The sequence below is a fragment of the Budorcas taxicolor genome, chromosome 2, assembly GCF_023091745.1.
Source record: "Budorcas taxicolor isolate Tak-1 chromosome 2, Takin1.1, whole genome shotgun sequence".
Classification (NCBI taxonomy): domain Eukaryota; kingdom Metazoa; phylum Chordata; class Mammalia; order Artiodactyla; family Bovidae; genus Budorcas; species Budorcas taxicolor.
In genome coordinates, this window is record NC_068911.1 from 111,943,207 (window position 1) to 111,966,959 (window position 23,753).

The window sequence follows — 23,753 nt, forward strand, 5'->3', positions numbered from 1 at the left end:
TAGGGCCAGGCCAATGTGTGAGTGTAGCTGTTGCTTCCAACCACCGTCACTAAAGTGGAATCTTTAAAAGTCTTTTAAAAGTGCAATTGTTTCCATGTCTAGTATTATTCAATTCCTAAGGAAAGTAAAAGCAAATAAAATATAATGTGTTTTTAAAAGTTAGTGAAGTTCAGAAGAAAAATAGAACTTTGTGCTAAAAATGAAGCATTTTAAATATAATTTACACAAATCACCTCAAATCTTATTCATATAAATTGACATATTAAACTAAAATATCAGCTCAATGTTTTGTTTAAAAAGGTAGAATACACAGTTGCCAAGTTTACAGATTTGAAAGTTTCTATGAAGTATTGAATGTGTTAAATAGAAACAAAAAATGACTCAAGTTCTATTATTTGAACATATAGAATAATGGAACTAATATGCATATATAATTTACAAATAGATTTTAGAATCTCATATTTTAAAGTAATCCTTCTCTGAAATTCAATTCAACAATTATTGAGCACATATATCTGTCAGGCATTATCTGAGAGCAATATCATGAGGAATATGAGCTTCTTTGTTTTGGATATTTCCAACTTAGTGAAGTGAAAGACTGTAAACAGCTATTATATAATGAACCATCTGGAGCATGGTAAAATAGAAATAGAAATAGAACTATTGTTATTCAGTCACTAAGTCACATCCAACTCTTTCTGACCCCATGGACTGCAGCACAGCAGGTCTCCCTGTCCCTCACTATGTCCCAGAGTTTGCCCAAGTCATGTCTATTAAATCAGTGATGCTATCCAACCACCTCATCCTCTCCTTCCCTCTTCTTTTGCCTTCAGTCTTTCCTAGCATCAGGATCTTTTCCAATGAGTCAGGTTTCTGTATTAGGTGGCCAAAGTATTGGAGCTTCAGCTTCAGCATCAGTCTTTTCAATGAATATTCAAGGTTGATTTCCTGAAGGACTGACTGGTTTGATCTCCTTGCTGTGCAAGGCACTCTCAAGAGTCTTCTCCAGCACCACAGTTCGAAAGCATCAATTCCTTGGCCTTCAGCCTTCTTTATGGTCCAACTCACATACATACATGACTGCTGAAAAGATTATAGCTTTGACTATACAGACCTTTGTTGGCAAAGTGATGTCTTTGCTTTTTAATATGTTGTCTAGGTATATCACAGCTTTCCTTCCAAGAAGCAAGTGTCTTCTAATAGAACTATATGTCATCATATTAAATATATGCATAGTGAAGTCACTCACACGTGTCCAACTCTTTGCGACCCCATGGACTGTAGCCTATGAGGCTCCTCCGTCCATGGGATTTTCCAAGCAACAGTACTGGAGTGGATTGCCATAAGTAGAGTTAATTCTGATGGGTTGGGGGACTATACAGGGGTTTTATAGAAGAAAGAGTTTTTGCATTGAACTCTAAGAATGACAAGAATAAAGAAATGAGATTTAAAAAATTTCAAGATAAACAATATCCTTGTCAACAAACTGGTATTTTTAATTTTTTGTTATTTGGTAAGAACAATGTGAAATGCCTGTATTCACTTTACTTGTGCCTTTTCATAGACACAGGGAGTCACATTTACCCATTAATTGATTCAACAAATAGTTACTGAGTTTTTTACTAAATCCCAGTAAAACTGAACTATGACAGATAAAAGGAATATAAATTAGAGATGCAGCCATGGAAGCTAGAGGAAGATAGGGTAAACAATGATGCTAAGTCCAAGGTCAAACAGCTAAGGATTCCAAAGTTGTTTTTGGCTTTGCTATCAGAATTTGATAAGATCAAAATCAGTAAATTGGTGGTGCCATAAGCAAGATTTCAGTGGATGGGAAGTGTAAATGGGAAGCAAGAGATTTTGAACATAGACAGTACTTTCAAAAAGTTGACAGTAAGTTACAAACAGTAGGGGAAAAGTCAACCACAAACCACAGGTCAGTAACATCCCAGGAAATCCTATGTAAATTGATAAACTCAAATGGATAAAATCAGCTTACTTTTCAGAAATGTTAATCTGAACACTGTGATCATATATGAGTTAGTTTTCAGTGAATGCTGTGTTTAGGCTATATTTTTAAGTGTTTGTGATATAAAACAACATGTGTTGAAAACTCCATCTGCTCTGCAGTGAGATTTTCTAAATCAGTATAATAGAGACAATGAAATGGAATGGGATGCAATTTGTGAAAATGCATTGTTTGTAAATAGTATGATATAATTACAGAAACTTTATATCCATGAGTTAAAGTCCCTCTGAGTTGCAATTAAAGAACTGCCTTGTCCAAGAGGACTTTTAAACAAATTCATATTAAAGATTTTTTTGATTTCTCTCCTTTCTATTTGGTTAGCTTTATTTTTATACCTGAACGAAGTGTCACATAACTCTTTGTACTACTTTGCTATTTTGCATTTTTGTGAGGAAAAACTTTGGGCATAAGTCACTCTAAAATAAATAAGAGCAGATAGTGTCTAGTTTCTATTGAATAGCGCCCTCAAATTGGAGACCTTCTTTTCTTGGAAAGTACTTGTGTATATATACTTCAGCATCCAGGACAGTACCTGTTTCTTAGAAACCCTGAGTGTTGATTTTGGGCAACACACTGTGATCTCTCTGTACCTACAATCTCATAAGACTTAAGGTTAAACACTCAATTGTCATTTAGCATGTTTTTTCTTCTGTGTGTTATGTGGATGACTCATGTCTCCTCATCTGAATTTTAACTTACTTGAGTAAATCAGTGTCAAGATCACTACTGGAAAAAAAAAAAAAGTCACTATCAAAATAGTACTCAGCTTTATCTGTGAAGGAGCCACTTAAAAACAACAAAGAATATCCAACCTGTGACCAGTAATAATTCAGCCATTAAAATCTGAAGAGGTGTGGCAGCTGTTACTAGGACCTAGAAGGAGGGAAATGTGTAATTTTCATAGTTCTAGAAGCAGTAAGCTTTGGTTGAGGAACAGAGCCATGCCCACATGACTTCATGGGTGGGAACCAAAGAAATAAACGCCATATACTAACTTCTTTCCTCTTTATTTGATTTGCCTGGTTTCATATTGGCCATGCTTAGACCAGACACCATGGGAATATTCTTTTCCAATGAAAAGTTTGTGGTGTCAAAATAGGAGCATACAAAGTCCCACCTGGTACTGTTTCATTGTACAGTAATATCAGCCCAGTAATACTCCTGTATGAAATTGATAGCTACAGCCAAATACTTGTGTTATTCATAGAAGATTTGGGGGTGAATGTCCTTATTAAGAAAAAAAAAAAACCTTATCATAAGACTTTAATTGATAATCAAAGCACCTTCAACTATTCATTATTTTCCCCCTTTATCTTCTGCCAGCATTTAGAATAGACAGGTTATTTACCTGCTGCATCAAACTAAGACTTTATCCCTGCTGAATCTTATTCCTTTGCTTCCTCTTCTTAATTAGGTTGCAACCATTTTAATTTTCCATTAAAATGGAAATTGGAGTATGGAAATGTAGAATTGGAAAATTAGACGGAATTATACCAGAGAATACTTGTGAATCTGCTAAATTCCAAATAGATTCTTCCTTGTCCTCTTTTTTATAGTAAAGGCACATTATTTTCCTGGCAATGGGATTAATCATCAGGCCCAGTACAGTGACTATTTTTTCTGTCAGTTTTTTTGCCCCTAGTCATACTGAGCCCAAAATGGTCAGAGAGAAATTTCAGTTTTCAGTTCAGAGGAATAGAATTATGGCTTTGTTCCTTGTTGAGGCAATCCTCCCTTGAGCATGAGGATTTCTAAACCCACCAAGCCTATTATCATGAGAATAAGAAACAGAATGTGCCCAATGGATTACTGGTGTTATAGTGAAAGAGAACATTACACTTTTGCCCCTTAACCTAGACCTATGCTTCCTAGTAATTCAGGAGGGACACAGAGCCTCCTCTGCTGTGGATGTACTCAGCTGGACATTAAGTAGGACACTAATATCTGTAGGATAACATCCCAACTTCAAGAATATTGTCAAACAAACAGTGCCAAAATTGAGATAGAGCCGGCTGTTTTACTATTCTTTCAAGCCATGTATGTACAGCTAATGAGGGACATGATGAAATCAGTGAATCCCATTTGAGCCCATTGCCCCTCTTTTTGCTATAAATAGTTACTGTTTGGAGGTGACATAGTGTGAGTTATTGTGGTAATGGATGAGTTATCCTGTAAACCCATGAATAGCAGTACTGATAGGCCTAAAGGCAGCAAATGTACGACTATACCTAGACCATGTGTATGTCCCTGTAATAGCAATGCTACCCCTTCTTCATGGAAGAGTTTCCATGTAGTCTACCTGTCATCAGACATTCAGCTGGGTCTTCTGGTGAATAATGCCATGTGAAGAGTTTATTAATGATCACTATTATTGGCAGGTCATGGTGGCAAACGGACATGCACTTGGTGGCCATACTGGGATTGGATCATTAAGAACCTCCTCTGCTGTGAATATGCTCTGATTGACATTAAGCTGGACACTAATATCTTCAAATGTTTATATTTTTACACCTTCTGACAACTCCATACACTTCCTTTCCCTAGACTTTCTGTCACTAAATCTGTAATTTTACTTTTCTATATCCCTGACCAGGTGGACTCTTATTAGTTCCTGTGCAGAAGTCTGGATGGCCCCATGCTTCAATCCAAGTCTCCTTCCACAAGAAGTGGAAAATATATATCATGTTTAAAAGCCTTCCAACTGGGGGAGTTTATGTTTGTTATAGTCTTTTAATATCACTCCTGAATCAGATTGTAGTACAGTGAAGTGAAAGTTGCTCAGTCGTGTCCGACTCTTTGCAACGCCATACAGTCCATGGAATTCTCTGGAGTGGGGAGCCTTTCCCTTCTCCAGGAGATCTTCTGAACCCAGGGATCGAACCCAGGTCTCCTGCACTGAAGGCAAATTCTTTACCAGCTGCGCCACAAGGGAAGCAGAGCCTGTCCAACTCCAGTGTGCTGAAGTACATCATGCACACCTGCCATAAACCAGGCTTGCATGTATTCCTCCTCTGCCAGTTTATGTTAGAAAAAACACCCTGAAGCATAGATGTGAAATAAAAGAAAGAGGATAAAGTAGAGGATGTCTGTATGTAGAGTTCACCTATATGTTCTGGTCTAGTTCCATATAAACCTTTTCTATCTTACAGTGGAATATAGCTGTATATGTTTAGTTTTGTGGTCACTGAATCAGATAAAAATCAGTTCATAACTGGCAGTTTGATTGCATTGTCACTTGGCATTCCATGGTAAGGCTAATTATTTTTACCATAGCTCAATAGAGAGCTGCCTTTGAATTGGGGAATATTAATCAGCACAGGAGAAAATGGCCTTTCTGTAAAACTTGTAATGCCTGTGGTTCAACTGTCATATGGTAATTGTCAGGAGTTGCACACAAAATCAGTTTGCCATGGATGCTTATATCACCATCATATCTGCTGGGTCACAAAGTAAAGATGGTAGGAAGGTTGTACCATGGCCCTGATATGCTACACAACCTTCTCCTGCTCAGGTTCTACTCAGAACTGGTGGCTTAGGTTTAAACCTGTAGGTTTAAGTGAAGTGAAATTTGGTCAGACTCTTTGTGACCCCATGGATTGTAGCTGCCAGGCTCTTCTGTCCATGAAGTTCTCCAGGGAAAAATACTGGAATGTATTGCCATTTCCTTCTCTGGGGACCTTCCTGAACCAGGGATTGAACCTGGGTCTCCTGCATTGCTGGCAGATTCTTTACCATCTGAGTCACCAGGGAACCTGGGAGCAAAACTGGCCAACAGGTGTGAATGTGGTTTATGATGTTCTTCAAAATCCAGAGTCCAGGACCTCTATACATTTTTTTTTAATTTTTAAAATTATGCAAATATGATGACACATTCACAGAAGACTTGGAAAATACAGAACAAGGTTATATAGTTCCACTATATATAACAATTAATTTTAAGTCGATAAATTAAGATTTTTAGTTGGAGTTTCAATATCAAGCTCTCAAAAATTAACAGAATGAAAGACAGAAAAGTAGAAGGATATAATAGACATGAAAAGCACTATGAACTAATTCAATGTACTTAAGATTTATATAATTTTCACACAATAGCAGCATACAGAATCTATTCAAGTTCCCATAGACTAAGCCAAGGGACAGTGGAACATATCCAGGAACATAAAACAAGATGCAAAAATTTCATGGTCTAAAGATACTTGAAATCATACAGGGTCTGTTCTCTTATCACTGTGGATTATGTTAGAAATTAAGTATAGGCCCTCTAAACTTTTAAATAAATACAATCCCAATAAATTTTCTCTCACTTGATAAGAGATGTCCTACTCTTCCCTAGGGATGCCAACTCATAGGCTTTACAGGAATTCATTTTATACTCTGCCTTTATGCAGAGCAGGTCTAGCTCCCTTGGATAGAGGTTGCCTCAGTCAGCAAGAAGATTTGCGGAAATTTTGAGGTTCAAAATCTTCAGCCAATGTTCCATTGTAAAGCTGGTTATTCATGAGACTGGTCCAGAAAGCATTAAGTGTGCTGCACACATCTACCTAAGCATTCTTATACTGTGTCAACTCCAAACACTTCCCCAATACTGCTCTCAGCTTTAAAAAACAAGTGGAGTTCAAACCATAGTTTGTGATTCAGCTCTGCAACACAACTTAGACCTCAGCCACATCTGCCCTTCCATCAGATGTGGGACCTCTCACCACAGAAGAGAGGAACACCAAAGTTGTCATGGCTACCTTTTGAGTTTTCCTGATTTAGTGGTCATGATTTCAATTTCTGTTTATTTCTATGTAGTCCCTCTGAGGTCTTGTAAAAACTCACAGTCTTTACAGTTGCCCTTGTTGCAACAACTGAGTGTCACAACCACTTGTCCTTCCAACACTCTTCCTCTCTTGCTGCATTTCATCCTATGTCATCACCAGTGACAACTGATTATTTGTGATTCCATCCCTCGCTATGGATTATCTATGCTCCAGTTCCCCCAAGAAATGTTATTATCACATAAAAGATATACATATAGATAGACAGTTGTAGATTAAACATCAATATGTATATATATATGTAGATAGATACAGATACATCTCCAACCTAGTCTCAAAATCTAATTTTTAAGATCACTTTTCTGAGTCTTGAAAAGAGTTAGCATATTCAATAATTTGAAAGGGGTTTATTTACAAAAAGATAAATAGCAGAACTATAATCTAGACTAATGGCAGCCAGGCAATGACGACCTCTATGGTAACAGAAGTGAGCCATTATCAGATACAAAAGGAGAAAACTGTGTAGATGAGGCTTCACTGATGGGAGAGTAGCATCATTTAACACACACAGCAAGTCTTGGGTGGCATTACAGGACAGAGTCAAGGGAATACATACTGCCGTTTTACTCGTCTCCTTATAATCTCTTGCCAAAGCACCAGAATGGCCATACTCTAGAGTGCATGGGAGCCCTTTCGATAGAGTTCATATGAGTTAATTTCCTGGGCCAGAAATCAGATATATAAAAGTGGATAGTGGATCTGGGGTCACACAAAAGTTATACAGTATATTTTTAATTTTATTTCCTTAGATTTTAAAATAGTTTAACGAATCTGCAGGGTATTTGACTAGTTTGATGATGAGAGGATGGAAATGTGACTGAATGCAAATATGAAAGGTGACACGGATATGGTTAATGCCATATTTCAGTCTTCAACTACTCTTCTCCTCTTCTTATTCTTTTTACTTCCATTGTGCCTTCACCTCTGTTCAAATTGCTGGCAATCCACAAAATCCTAACTTCACTGCTTTATTCTTTCCTTCCTTTGCATCTGTTTTTCCTGGGACCAAAAGGGTAACCTGGAAATAGAGAATTCTCCATGAAATTGAATCAAATCCACCACACTGTGTAGAAAATATTTATGTACAATAGAGATTTCAAGGACAGACATTTGTGGGTCAATGAGCCCACATCTACAGTTGGTTTCAAACTAACACTCATTTATTCTAGAGGAACTTCTGCATTCTCACATCGCCCACTGGTGGTCACCAGATGGAGAAAGGCTCGCCTTCCTAATGATAAATGATTCCTTGGTGCCTAACATGGTTATTCCTCGGTTTACTGGAGCTTTGTATCCCAAAGGAAAGCAGTATCCATATCCTAAGGTAAGTCATGTGGAAATGCTAGTTTGTTCCCCTTCTCTCTGCACCACTGAGTTATCAATAGTATTCTTGGTTCAGAAACAAGTTGTCTTCTGAGAATTAAAGAAACCCCCTTACTTGTCGACAGACTCACGATTTTAAGAGCATGCGATAGTCTATCCACTGTGCTTACATAGGCACAGGTGAAGATGATTCAAGATTGCAGGAACTTCCGCTTCATTTCTTTCCCTTTGATGCTCTCAGTCTTTATCTCTCACTTTCACAGTTAAAAAGAGAGTGAGAAAACATAAGTCAGCACTGATGCCAGAGCAAAGGTTTCTCTGGGGTATATTCTGTGAGTTGTTTATCACAGTCAAATAAGCTGGGAATTCTTGGTTAAAAAAAAAAAATCTAGTTTTTTTCAGATGATTTCTCAGAGCAGTTAATATACTGTATGCTAATGTGTATTATAAATCTCCTATAAAAAGTAGACTAAGCATAAAGGATCTCAGTAAGGAATAGACTAAACATAAAGAAACTCACTAAAAAAAATAGACTAAACATAAAGAATCGCCAATAAAGAAGAGACTAAGCCTAGAGAATTTATTAGTGTTAATATTAACATCAGTATTCTTTTGGCAGAGCATACTCTGGAACATACTTTATAAAATGCTAGGCAGAGCCATAGTCAGGCATAGCTGGAATAGCTGGAATTGTTTTATGGTGTGAAGTGAATATGGAACTCTTGCCCAGATAGCAAAATTATTTTTTCAATGAGTAGCACAATTTCTCTTGTTCCTAATGCTAAGTCCACAGGCCCTGACTCCACCCAACCATTCTTGCCATATCCTCTAACAAACTGATAACAAACTGATACTGAAGAACAAATAATGGGTATCTTTTTAAGGAGTGATAGTGAGTTCTCATGATGAAAATTTATTATAAGTATTTTTCCTCAAAAGTGTTTAAATATTTTAATGTGATATGAAGGTGCTCAGTCGTGTCCGACTCCTTGTGACTCCATGGACTGTAGCCTACCAGGCTCCTCCGTCCATGGGATTTTCCAGGCAAGAGTACTGGATTGGGTTGCCATTTCCATCTCCAACCTTTGCATCTCACATGAAACTAGAAAGAAGTCATATTCAGCATGGAGGTTTAGAAAAAACCCCCACTTCTTCTGGTACCCCTTGGTCAGCTCAGTAACAAGGTCATAAATCAATTTGCCTTTTGAGTCTCTTGGTATATTTTTATTCAGCAAAGCTACTTTTAAGTGTTGGGTAAGGCCTCTGAAAGCAGGCTGCAGAAACATCTGGAGTATATTGGTTTTTCTCTTATATGTCATTTTTAATTAATGTCATTCGTGCTTTAAAGCTCATTTTCCCCATGTTTACAAAAAAAAAGAAAAAAGAAAAAGTGAGGTAGCCCTAGACATTAGTCATGTAAAGAAGTCTTATAGAAAACTTTTCAATTCCAGTTTACACATTTTAACTCTTAAGGAGGTAAGAGGTGGCTGTGATTTTATTTAGAAGCTGTTTTTTAGCCATTTCTTTAGTGAGTTGTACATTGTGTTTACAAAGTACAATAGACGGTATACCTTTAAATGTATGCATCACCTTAACTGCTATGCAGAGTACTGGAAAAATTATGCATCACATGCATTTTTTTACTTCTGCAGTGAAGGTGTGGCCGGTGGGTGGGGGAGGTGACTTTGCTGATATTCCTGTTATCCACAAGACTCCTGGGGACAGGGGGAAGGAAAGGAGTGAATATTGAGAGGGATGAGAAGACTATTTGCTCATGGAGATTCTGTGCTTCCTCTTTCCCCATCCCATCTTCCTTCGGGTAGGCTGTAATATCAGTGTGATTGACTGGCAGCTATGGAAGGCAGCAGGATTGAGAAGAATCTGATTCCACCATTCTGAAATATCATTTTTAGGCCATTTTCTGGGCATAGATCTGAAAACACATATACTCAATGCTCCTCAGGAAAATATGGCAGTTTGACCTAGCAACAAAATAATTATCTGAACTAGATTCTCATCCCATTGGATTTACTTATAATGAAAGTTCACCTGACCATGTAAACACAAAATGAATAACAGGTCTTTGTTGTGAAAACAGCAAGTCAATAGGCAGGACAGTCACTCAGGATGTTCAGTGTGTGCACCACATGAAGGGCTTAAAATCAAATCCAGGTAAGGGACCACTTTCTGTAATTAATTTCCCAAGAGAAGTGGGGATTTTAGGATTCACAGAAAAGCCATATGTCATAGCTGCATCTTCAAGTTGCCTTCTCTGTTACAGACTTGGTGCTTGAACTTGGACACTCCTAGGCCTTAAAATTTTATTGTCTGTGGCAAACAAATGGACATATAAAAACATCTGAGAAAATCTAAATAAGTTAGCAGTAAATCAGAAGATTCTGGGTTGACAAACCTAGACAATGTATTGCCATTTATGTTATTATTTAATTAATATAGTAAGTAGGCATAAAATAAAAATAATGTTTAGGTATTAATTGGGTAAATCATGTATGCTAATAATATACTATATATTTTCATAGAGACCTTTCACTTTTTTTCTTTATTTGGCCTTTTTCACAATTGCCTCTGGTTTACAAATGGGCAAAATAAGGCTCTAAAAGGCTATGTCCTTTTATAAAAGTCATAGTTATTTTGAGAACAGAGAAATAACTCAAATTTATTGATTCTGTCTCTCTCTCTCTGTAAAAGTACCAGAGGTTAACTTGTATCTCAGAAGATGTAGCTGGAATCAAAATATCTCCTTGTCAAGTTAACTAACAGATGTGGAGCTCTGGCAGCTCCATTAAGTACAAATGACTCAGCTCTGTATGAGTAACTTTCATAGCATCAAATATGTTACATGTTTACACTCAGTCGCTTTGGTTCTGTCTAACTCTATGTGACCCAGCGGACTGTAGCCCAACAGGCTCCTCTGCCCTTGGGATTCTACAGGCAAGAATACTGGAGTGGGTAGCCATACCCTCCTCCAGGGGATCTTCCTGACCCAAGGATCAAATCCACATCTCCTGTCTTACAGTGGACTCTCTACCATTGAGCCACCAGAGAAGCCCCACGCATGCTATATATATAATATATGATATATCTCCAGGGGATCCAACCTGTGCTTCTTGCGTCTCCTGCATTGGCAGGCAGATTCTTGACCACTAAGCACCACTTGGGAAGCCTCATATCTAATACATGATGTGTGTTACATAGTAAAGGTCCTGAGTGTATTCATAACTACCATTAAGCAGTATTAAAAATAAAGACAAGACATATATTATAGTGGCCAAAGAGAAAGAATTCCAAGTCCTCAGGTGGTTGTCAGTAGAAATATCTGCAGATACTTAGGGCAACAAGAGTTCGAAGAAACTAGTATTGAGTTTTAATCCTGTTCTCAGAATAAATTTCAGTATCATTTTGAGTCTATTACTTGAATTTTCAAAATTTCTTTATTTTATACTCTGGTTTAAAAAAGACATGTTTGTTAACTTTTCCACTAGCCAATATGTTACTTTGATTTGCTCTTACTTATGCAATAAACTTTCAAAAAGTTGTCCTTCAGACTTTTCAGTAATGCATAGAATTCACACTAAATTGTGCTTCAAATTAAACTAGATTAAAATGAGTGCAGCAAATACCCAATGTGGTCAGATTTCTAATGAAATACTTACACTAAACAAATATATTTGTGTTTTACTTAATTCAGCATGATTCAGAACTCATAAAATACACTATCATTAGCAATTCAGCACAAAAAAAATACACAGTTATATCTCAATAACCTCAGGTTAATCTTCTTAATTAAAACATTATCTTGTTTAATGACAATTTGGTTGCCAGTAAAATAAGGTTAATTATTATTGAGGCTTGTGTTTCAGAATCATAGAGGGAGGATTCTGTGGATTTTCAGTCTTTGTAGCAAATTAACTATAAAAGCCCAATAGATGAACTCCTTTAATTTGCAAACTATTGAAGCAATTCAAATATTAAAAGATATAAGTGAATTTGCAATGTGCACTTAATTTCAAAACTCCATGGAAAGAAATCAAATTGAGATTATAGAATTCTAAACAGCTGAATTTTAGAAACAGCTTAATGTTTGATTTTGGCCACATGGAAGCTAACTGGAATACCAGTTATCCTTACAGTCTTATAGATCAGAAAAAAAAAAAAAAAAAACTGCCTTAATATATGGTAATAACCATGTATATTTTCAACAAAGTATGTCATAAAATTATGCGTCATTGATAAGAGTTCACAAAAGCTGATTAGATTTAATGTAATATGTCATTTTCTTTAATCAGTTTACTGAAAGATTAAAAAAATATAAACACAGTAAAAAAAAACTAGAAAAATCAATGTCTATCCATTATATTTAATTCATGAGTTAATTATTTAAGTAAGTGTATACTATTTTGGGCACCTTTGTAAATCATCATTTTTGTTAGTCCATATAACAAAAGTATGAGATGGTTGTTTTCCACAGAAACAAAATCTATTTTCACTCAAAACTTCTGTGACATATTCTCAGAGTAACATTGTCTCATTTTTTATAATCAAATAAAATAATACTTTAGAATCTTTCTTGTCCTATCCAAGGTCCATATCCAGTAAATAACAGTCAAAATTTGAACCCAGACTTCTCCGATTTGTAAACTGAACCATTTCTCAAAATGTAACCCTTTTACTAGCAGTATCAGCCACATCTGGGAAATTATTTGAAGTGCAAATTCTCACATCCCATCCAGACATTAGAAATGCTGCAGGTGGAGCTCAGCAATCATAGGTTTAATAAGCTTTCCAGGACCTCTGGATGATTTTCATGAAAGTTCACCTTTAATAACTGCTGAGCAGTAATATGCATCTATATGTAGATATATGCACATATTAATATATCAGTATTTTGTTAACATTTGCATGCTAATTAAAATTATCCAGGAATCTTGTTAAAGCCCAGGTTCTTTGATCCACACCCCAAGATTCTGATTCTGAGTATGAATATAGGTCCAGTTGGGGCCATGAATTTGTGTTTATAAAATTCTCATTTATTCTATTGGCTAATGAACAGCATTTTGAATGACATTGCAAAATACTGTGTCCCCACCCTAAATTTTAGCATATTTGATCAAGCTAAAGAAATGATTACACTCAAAAAATACAGAGAAAGACCAGTACTTTCAAGGTGGAACATGGCAGTTTAATTAAAATAAAAGTGATGTGAAAAACAGTTACTAAGAGAGGAAGAAGGGTATATTGCTCAAGACAGAGGAACCTAGGCACTGGAGAGTTTTAGAATAAAAAGCTTTACAAAATTTGACACCAGAGGCTTCTCTGTGAGGCAAGTTCATTGCTTATTTTCCAGGAAGCCCTTTATCGTATGAACCATTTTCATAATCTCTGTTTATGGTCACCACATTTCTAAAATGAAAGCTTTTCCAGACTCCTTTCTTTGGATCAAACTCCTGACTTGTGTATGATACACTTCCACAGATGTACTAGTCAGTTTTTTTAAATGAAGACTTTCTTTTTTTCAGAGCAGTTTAAGATTCACAACAAACTTAAGGAGAAGGAAGATATTTGTACCATATATAACCCCTTTGGCCACTCAACATCCCCCCTAGAGTTGGGTTTGATACAACTGATGAAGCTCTGTTGACACATTGTAATCACCCAAAGTCCAGAGTTTGCATTATGGTTCAAACTTGGTTCATGTATTCTATGAATTTGGACAGATGTGTAATGAAAGATACAGAGTATTTTGCTCTGCTCTACAAATCCTCTGTTTCTTCATCTATTCATCCCTCCTCCCTCCCCTCCATGCTCTTTATTTTGAATAAGTTAACAAGATATTCTTGAGGAGCTATTACTGATTGTTGGAGGAACACATCATATTGCTTCTGGTCCTAATTTAACTCTGGATTTTGGATTTTTTTCACATTCCTTGAATGTGATCTTTAAATCAGTGCTATTATTCTCCTTTGATTTTTACCAGGTCTTTTAATTCAGCTCACTTTTAATTTCCTTGTCCTTTGTATATCTCACTGGTCTTCTCTTCACAAAGCAGCTAGACCACAATGATGATGATGTGTTTTTTAGAAACACATTGAGCTACAAGTAGTCAGTTGATTCTATTATTTATTCACACAAACATTCTTTCATCCATTCATCCAACATACTTGCGATATGTTGACTTAAGTTCCCAGGTCTGCTCCCTAAAAGTTCACAGTATATTTTAAAAATTTGGATGATAATTGCCTAGGAATGAACTGAAGCAAAACTAGAGCAGTTAAGAACATCCTGGGGTTAAATACTGGCTCCCTTAGTTATTGGATGCTTCACCTTGAACAATTTGCTTAGCTTCTCCATCTGGGAAATGGTTTTAAATAGGCCTCAGGACTGTAGTAGGAACATACAATAAGATAATTCACGAGGTGCTTTAACACATACGAGGAGCCAGAAACATACTAACTGCTATACAGCCTAGTTACTATTTCACGAATTTTGATTTAATAGACTCAAATTACAGTTTCTTACCACTGTCTTTCTAGTCTTCAAGCTAGGTGCATAGTGAAGGCAATCTGCTCCATACTACATCCTAAGGGAATTTATACCTCATTTTAGTATTCATTATAATTTAAAAGAATACCTGTGATGACTAATGCATGGAGCAGATTAGGTATTGTGGAATTTTAAGCACCAGGATTTGGTATGTTTTCTTTTTCTTTCTTCTTCCTCTTCTTACTTTTAAATTAACCAAACTCTCTTCCCTTTGCATTTCATATCCTATAGTGTGAGTTGTTTTGTAAAGCCAGCCATGCTAGTGTCATTCTAGGGGAAGAACACAGTAGTACTGCCGAATGAATAAAGTCATCATGATTTTCTATCACCTTTAATTGTCTGACTAAAATGCTTGAGAAGCAGCAATCTACAAAAACAATTGAAAGCAATCAAGTTGTTGAATTTAAAATCATTTCTACTTCAGAGAAATTAAACGTTTTCCCTATTCTAACACAAAATTGCAAAAGAATCAAAATGCATTTTCTTTCTTTCTCAATATATTCTAATACTTAATATATTTGCATTGCAACTTTCATTTTCTCAAAGGCAGGTCAAGTGAACCCAACAATCAAATTATATGTTGTAAACCTATATGGACCAACTCATACTTTGGAACTCATGCCACCAGATAGCTTTAAATCAAGGTATGTAATTTCAATTTCACTTTTACCAGAAAATAGATCTATTAACTCCAATGATCATTTTGTTGCCATTTGGAGAGAGATGTGATCAGCTCAACAAATTCACTTGAAAATAAAACTGAGGTTGCCTCCGTTAGTGTAAGAATGAACTCATTCTGGATCTCTCCTTGTCCCCAGGAAGAATTTAGAGTTTTAAGGTGATTACCAGCACCACAAAATGACTAAATATACTGATAGCCAGAATTAGATCTTCAGCAGGAGACATGTGTGAGAGAGATGGGGGCAAAGGATAATTTTCTATTGAATTTTCTTCCTGAAAATAACTGCTCCATATTTTTAAATGGCTCTCTTTAAAAGAGTACCATCTTCCTAAAATGTGTATGATATTCCAACTTTTTCCCTGTTAACTTGCCAGTGATTTCCTAGCTTTGTTCTCCAGGCAGAAAAATTCAATGAGATTTTGCTTTAAATATCCTACGTAAAAATCCTATTTATTTAAGCTCTAGTATGGAGAAGGCAATGGCAACCCACTCCAGTACTCTTGCCTGGAAAATCCCATGGATGGAGGAGCCTGGTGGGCTGCAGTCCATGGGGTCGTTAGGAGTTGAACACGGCTGAGCAACTTCACTTTCACTTTTCACTTTCATGCATTGGAGAAGGGAATGGCAACCCACTCCAGTGTTCTTGCCTGGAGAATCCCAGGGAGAGGGGAGCCTGGTGGGCTGCTGTCTATGGGATCATACAGAGTTGGACACGATGGAAGACTTAGCAGCAGCAGCAGCAGGGACAAAAGAAATATATCATATGGATCAAAAGCATCATTTTAATATTAGTAAAATCTCCAATAGCTGAACAGCTAATAAAATAATCATGTGGATTGTGAAATCCACAGTGATCTCAAACTTGTAAATTGACTTTTTAAATTTTTTAACCCAGTGAAAATTTACAACATTTCTGGAGATTTTACACTATGAGTGAGTGAATTTGCTCAGTCATGTCCAACTGTTTGTGACCCCATGGACTGTAGCCTACCAGGCTCCTCCATCCTTGGGATTTTCCAGGCAAGAGTACTAGAGTGGGTTGCCATTTTCTTCTCCAGGGGATCTTCCTGACCATATATTTTACACTATATTGAATGATATGACTAAGCTTATAGTTTGTTTTTTTAATATCAAAATAGTTACAGGGTGACTGATTGAAGTTGAAATACCACGTAGTGTTCCATTGACATATTTTGGAAATTTTCATCATATTTAGGATTTTCACAGATAGTACAGCCTCCAGTTTGTGGACATTTTTCCTACTTGAAGAGTTGTTAAAAATATATGTTATGCTTACACTGGAAAGGCCTCCATTAACTATCTAATATCGACTTTTCCTATTATTGATGGAAAAGATGAAGTCCAAAGAAAAAGTATGCTTGACATAGAATCCTAAGATTAGTTGGCAGGAGAGATAGAAAGTAAAATAAAACATCTTTCAAGTTATAGAGCATTTTATCTAGATTGTGATAAAAGACTTTTATCACAAAATTGACATATAGAATACAGTATGGTTGACCAAATCAGATGAAACTTCCACTTCTGAAACTGGTTTACCAGCAGTGAAATTTTACACACAAATGAAGCAATTATGAAAATTATTAATATTTTTTTGTTATCTGTCCTTTCTCTGATTTGTTTGGCACTCTGAACTAACAGAAAGGGCACTAGACTGGAGTGTTTGAGTTATATCTCTGCTGCCACTTTATTATATGACCTTGGATAAGTCACTTTATCTCTCTCTGGGCCTGAATGCCCTCATCTTAAAATAATAATTTCTAACTTTCATTAATTTTAAAAATCTTTAAAATGGAAGTCAATTTTATAATGTCCAGATTTCTTTCTTGATGCTATTACTTAAGAGCCTCTCTAATGAATTCACCAGATAGGACATAGTAGTGTCAGCAAATACAAAAATTTCTAAAGGTGGAATCAATTGTCATTATTAGAGTATTAGTTAAGCACATATCTCTTTAATATTTGAGGTAAAATGTGATCAAGTTAGGTACCCATTGCAAAAAGATATTGCATATCTTTAAATGTAGGAAATCTAATATATAGAAATATAGAATGATATACTAGATCTCTCTAAGAATGAAGAAGCATCCTGTGAAGAAAAAGTTCTTAAGTGTAATTCAGGTATGTTGTTCTGGCAATGAATTTGATCTACATTTGGAAGAGTCAGGTAATACCTTAGCTACACAATGTATGTAGCATGTTAGCATGTTTTGTTTTTCTTCCATAATTATGTAACTTGGAGAAGGAAATGGCAACCTACTCCAGTATTCTTGCCTGGCAAATCCTACAGACAGAGGACCCTAGCTGGCTACAGACCATGGGGTCTCAAAGAGTTGGACACAACTTAACGACTAAACAACAACACAACAATTATATAGCTGCGATTTGTTACATGTGAAATGCACCAAAGTGAGATTTACTTTTTGTTGGAAAACTCAAGATCAAAGTTTACTTCAAAATGGTGTTTTCAAATGTTCCCCGTGCTTCAGTTTTCATGTTTCCTTACGCATTTCCTTATTCATTTATTCCTGATGAACACTTTAGTCCAATTTCCTATCACCTATATTTAGCCTCTCTAAGCACAGGTGTTAGTTTAATGGGTCTAAAAACACACAAGCATGAACAACATAGAAATATATCTACGGTGCAAATCAAAGAATGCTACATTTTTCTGCACATCAAAGGGAAATTAATCTCATACTTTCTCTTGATTTTGTTTTAGGATTTTCAGTATCTATAATAGTTAATACTCAGTACTTTAGCCATATGGAAATTTGCTAGAAAACTATTGTGCCCTCCTTGATTATATACACATTTGAGATCTAAGAGTTATCATTTTTCATAATTTATTGGTCAGGGTTCTGAAAATTAAAAAGATGACACACTCAAGAGGGGCAATTGAAATGTACTAATTAAGGGACCTTTAGCAAAGATATGGGAAGGATTAAAAGGAAACTCACAAGGGTTGGGAATGCAACAAGAGTCTGCAATAGCAGAAAGCTTTTGCTACCCCAGGACTGAAGGAACAAGGGGCAGGCTTCCTTAAAAAGCCTGAAAAGGCCTGTAGCAAAAGAACAGGATGGACCAGCAGGTAGAACAATTCAGTCACTGCGAAACCAGACCCTAAAAAGGGGAGAGTGTCCAAAGAATAAAACTGAATCCTCTCCTCTAAAGCTTTGAGTTCCTCCAGAGGTCTCTCTTGGGCTAGGGGACCTGTTGGTTGAGTTCAGGCTCTGGAAACGGTGGGAGCAAGGGGCAAATTCCAGACTAGATCTGGCAAATGGAGCATATTCAATGCAAATGATTTAAGGATAATGTTGACCTTAAGAAATTTATCTTGGTTATACTTTAGGGGGGGATTAGAAATGTCCACCAGGATACACAATAATTTTTCTGAAGCCATGTTCTGTCTGTTTCTGGTTGTTTCTGTCCCTATCTCTTTTTCTCTGTCTTTGTGTATGTATGGTGTATGTGTGTGTGTTTCAGTCTTTCTCTCTCTTTCTCTCTCTCCACACACACAAACACATACAGACACACACACAAGCCTATACACACATGATGATTTATCTTAGCATTATTTGTGCTTTTCCTGAAAACTTGCCATATTTTTCTCAAATGCATTATAGATTATATAACTGTTTCAACTGCATTAGTGTCTTTTGGACATGGAGTTTACCCTAGGTGATACTTTGTGCTGTGTGCTGAGTCACTTAGGACATGTCCAACTCTTTGCAACCCCATGGACTGTAGCCTGCCAGGCTCCTCTGTTCCTGGGGATTCTCCAGGCAAGAATACTGGAGTGGATTGCCTCCAGGGGATCTTCCCAACCCAGGGATCGTACCCAGGTCTCCCGCATTGCAAGTGCATTCTTTACCATCTGAGTCACTAGGGAAGCCCTTTGTGGTACTTTGCTGCTGCTGCTGATGCCAAGTCACTTCAGTCGTGTCCGACTCTGTGCGACCCCATAGACGGCAATCCACCAGGCTCCCCCGTCCCTGGGATTCTCCAGGCAAGAACACTGGAGTGGGTTGCCATTTCCTTCTCCAATGCATGAAAGTGAAAAGTGAAAGTGAAGTCGCTCAGTCGTGTCTGATTCTTAGCAACCACATGGACTGCAGCCTACCAGGCAAGAGTACTGGAGGAGGGTGCCATTGCCTTCTCCTTTGTGGTACTTTAGGTATCCTTTATATACTTATTTTCCTTTATCTGTCTTCCCAATCTTATTTGCCATGGTATTCTTAAATCATTCAAAACTAACAAAAACTCTGTATTTTTGTAACTGTTAGATATATGAGTGTGTACTTAGTCGCTCAGTTTTGTCCAACTCTTTGTGACCCCATGGACTGTAGCTTGCCAGGCTCCTTTGTCTATGGGTTTTCTCCAGGCAAGAATACTGGAGTGGGTTGCCATGCCCAACTCCAGGGGATCTTCCCAACTCAGGGATTGAACCCAGGTCTTCTGCACTGCAGGTGGTTTCTTTACCATCTGAGCCCCAGGGAAGCCCCATGAGATATATAAATATATAAATTAGTTTATTGGTACCAACATTAGTAGCAATACTTCCATATTTATTAAGTGCAGTATTCCCATAGATGTTGGAGAATTTAGGTATGAACTTAAAAATATATAACTAACTTTTAGAGGAAATATTTTTATAACAATGAATCATATAGATTTTTCTACAGGGTAGTGAATTGTCACACTGTTTTGAAGAAGTGATCATCTCCTGTGTTAATTCATCTCTAGGCTGAAGAATAAAAATAATGGTTTATCTTTAGGTTCTCCTTACTCTCCATCTTTGACATTATTTTGTTTACCTGAAATCTTTCTTTTTTCATCCACCCTTTGTGACCCATTGTTTTCAGACTGTTTCATTCATGTGATGCTGTCAAACTGCCGCTGTCACTCTGGGCTTAAAACTGCCATGCTTTTTCTTCCTGTTTAGTTGAAGCATGTCTAATCTGCATCTCTTAGTTTTCCAATGAATGTCTATGCCTTCCAAAAATATAATTAATAAATGTATGTTTGTTAGGGAAATGACCCTTCTTATAAGTAATGCATATTTACTATTAATAACAGAGGTCTACCGAGGACCTAGCTGTGAGTTAGTCATGAATGTCATCACGATACACTAATGGGCAGAGATCTTGGATTATCTGGAAGCATGTGAGCATATTTGCACAAAGACTGTTGTGAACAAAGGGGAATGATTGGACAGGAAGCCAGTGAAAACACAAGTGTGACTGCTAACGTACTTGTCTGCTGATGATGCTGGCACCTCCATTTCACACATCCTTGTGAACAATTAGATCTCCTGTACCAGACCACCCAGCTAGTAGAAAGTCTTTCTTGACCTGAGTGCAATCCCTCTAACCTGCTTCTCTCTGTCTCTGTGGCTCAAGAGGACCAGAGAGATCCTTGAGGGCTTCCTGGGTAATCCAGAGCCATGGAGACTAGGAACAAGCAGGAAAGCCAGTTAGAAGGAAGGGACAGTTTTGCTGGCCACTGGTTGTGGGACACCAGATCTAATGTGTTCATGAGATGAAGTTCCAGGAGGACAGCCACATTTGCAACAGGCAGGCCAAATAGTGTGGCATTTTCAGGTAAGGGCATGTCCTTACTTCCTCATTAAGAGCAACCCTAAATATTTATATGCAAACTGAAAAAGTCTTTATGAATCATAAGGAGATGTGCACCTAGGATCTTGAAACAAAGAAATAAAGAATATGGGATTGATTGTCCCTACCTTTTTAGGTGTCAAGTTCCACTTATCTTTCATTTGGGGTATTTCCAACACTTTATCATAGAGATTTCAATGGTTTGAAATTATCCCAATGAACTTTGTAAGTTTTATTTTATTGAGAACTCTAATCCTTATGAATATATGTACTAAAATGTCTCACATAAGACTAAATTTTGCTTATGAACATAAGATACATTATGCACAAATGCACAAAATAATATTGATCAAAGAGAAAGTATAAGTGGTATGACTATAAATAATAATTTTTAACTTAATTTTACACCTAAGTTAGTTTCCTTTTAAAAATCATTTATTCACCAGATTTGTACCAGTTGAATTTTGTTTTTAATTGAATTTTAATTGTTTTTATAAGTAAAAATTTTCTTTTAAGCCAAGATTTCCTGTCATAGGTAACAAATGCAATGTATCAGTATCTGGGAAGACATTGCAAATATGTTCTTAAAACATTTCACTTAAGGACTATTTTGAAAGGAAAAACACTTAAAATGAATATTTAAATTTTATTTGTTGTTCCTGTTGTTATCTATTTTAAAAATCATTCATGTTAGTTCTCATTTGGCACAAAGTATACTACCACTCACTTTAGTTAATTGAGACAAATTTCTGATCATTTGTAAAATTCTTCTATGTGGCATTATTTTTCAATAAATATGGGCACTTTAATTTTGCAATCTATGATCAGTTGTTTATAACAATCAAATTTGTTTTCCTTCAGTTTTGCACTTTTATGCCAATTAATGATAAATATATATTATCTCAATTCAGCATTTTTTCCTGATTGATTATAGTATCCATTATCATTTTTCTCCATGCTAAAATGTCTAGGTATTTCTTAAAAGCTGATGCTTAGAATTTTTCCTTTTTAGTATTCACACTGGCAAACATAATACATGTAAAATAAATCAGTTTAAATAAAGCACAGTGAAAATGAACAAGATATAGATATATATATAGACATATTTATTAAGAATTATAAGTTCCATTGATTTGGCCAAAGATTAATCCTAAATCAGTTGCAAATTTTATTCGAAGTTGCTTTGTTAACTTCATTTAGGGAACTTTATTCTATGACTTCACTAAGTTTCCAGGCAATTTTCATGTGGGACTCAGCTGGTTGTGAAAGCTACTGGATGTCTTGAAGAGCTTGTTGAAGAAGATATGGCAAGATTCACTGTATAACAAATTATGCTTGTCCTTCCACTGATGTTTTCTCTTTGATGGGCTAACACATTTTCTAGAGATAGTACTAACTACTCAATAATGTTAGCAATGTGAGATTCAGGTAGCTGAATGTCTAACCCAGATGTGTCTAAGGACAGAAGGTTTTTCTTTCATAAGTGTTTTTCTTCTAAGTCATATAAAAATCTGATGGATTAATTTTAACATAATATACATGGATGGCATTTTTCAAACCATTTCTAAAGCATCCCATATATTCTTAAACTGGGCAATTTTGTTAGATTTTTCTTATCATAAATTGAATTATGGATGAGTGCATTTGTTATGTGTGGATTGGGGGATTTTGTGACATATTATGTAAATTTCCAAACATAGACTCTATAATGAAAAAATATAAACTGTAAGGGAAAAATATAACTTTTTCCAGTCCACAGCCAGTCTGAGGGCATCATAATCATCATAATTAGCATCCTCAGTATACCAAAAATTCGGTAGCCCTTCGTCACTCTCCATTTGATTCTTTGTATGCTTTAAAATTTTTCAAGTGAATAAGCTAGAAAAGCAATATTGTAAGAAGTATTATGAATAAGATTGAGAGTAGCCCTTGTCCCACAAGCAAAAAGACCAAAACAAACTATTCATGACTCTGTATCTCAAGTCTTCTTGGATAAAGTGAGATGACATGGAAGTCATACCTAAGAAATAATTATTAAATCAATAATAAGATCTGCCTTTTAATTTATTATTGAATATTTTTGAAAAAGTAAAATAGAATATAGCTTAGAAAGTTTTTACTTACTTTGTACATATGTTAGTACTGTTAATAATCAACAAAAAATAAAAAATTACTTATAGAGGTATAGCATTTTGATTATTTTTATTTTTCTAAAAATATTCCTTCTGTGAAATCATTCACTTTTAACATTAGTCTCAGATTTTCTGTATATTTGTAAATGTGCACATGTTTACATATATATGTATACACATAATTTGTATTTGCATATGTCAATACTTCAAGAAGCACATGTATATGTGTATATACATATATATATATAGAGAGAGAGATTCATGTAATATGACATCCGTATAGTGTTTTCTTTATTCTGCATATAAAATAACAAGTATAATTTTTGGAACTATGCAGGTTCTCTGGCTCTTAATGTAAATTCTAATTTTGTTTCCAAACTAGAGAATACTATATCACTATGGTTAAATGGGTAAGCAACACCAAGACGGTGGTCAGATGGTTAAATCGACCTCAGAACATCTCCATCCTCACAGTCTGTGAGACCACTACTGGTGCTTGTAGCAGAGTGAGTATAATTTGCTTTCCTTCATGCTTAAAATAAAATCATTTATGCTACCTCTCAAAGGAAA

The 23,753-nt window shown here is 36.0% G+C and overlaps 1 protein-coding gene across 1 annotated transcript in view; it reads left to right on the forward strand.

The window, feature by feature from the left end:
* The window catches only part of DPP10 (dipeptidyl peptidase like 10), a 760,992-nt gene that overhangs the window by 635,290 nt on the left and 101,949 nt on the right, over positions 1 to 23,753 (forward strand). The window contains exons 9-11 of the mRNA XM_052656314.1: positions 8,019 to 8,173; positions 15,280 to 15,377; positions 23,566 to 23,689. Of these exons, the coding sequence (XP_052512274.1) occupies positions 8,019 to 8,173; positions 15,280 to 15,377; positions 23,566 to 23,689 (377 nt within the window). The remainder of the gene's footprint in view (positions 1 to 8,018; positions 8,174 to 15,279; positions 15,378 to 23,565; positions 23,690 to 23,753) is intronic.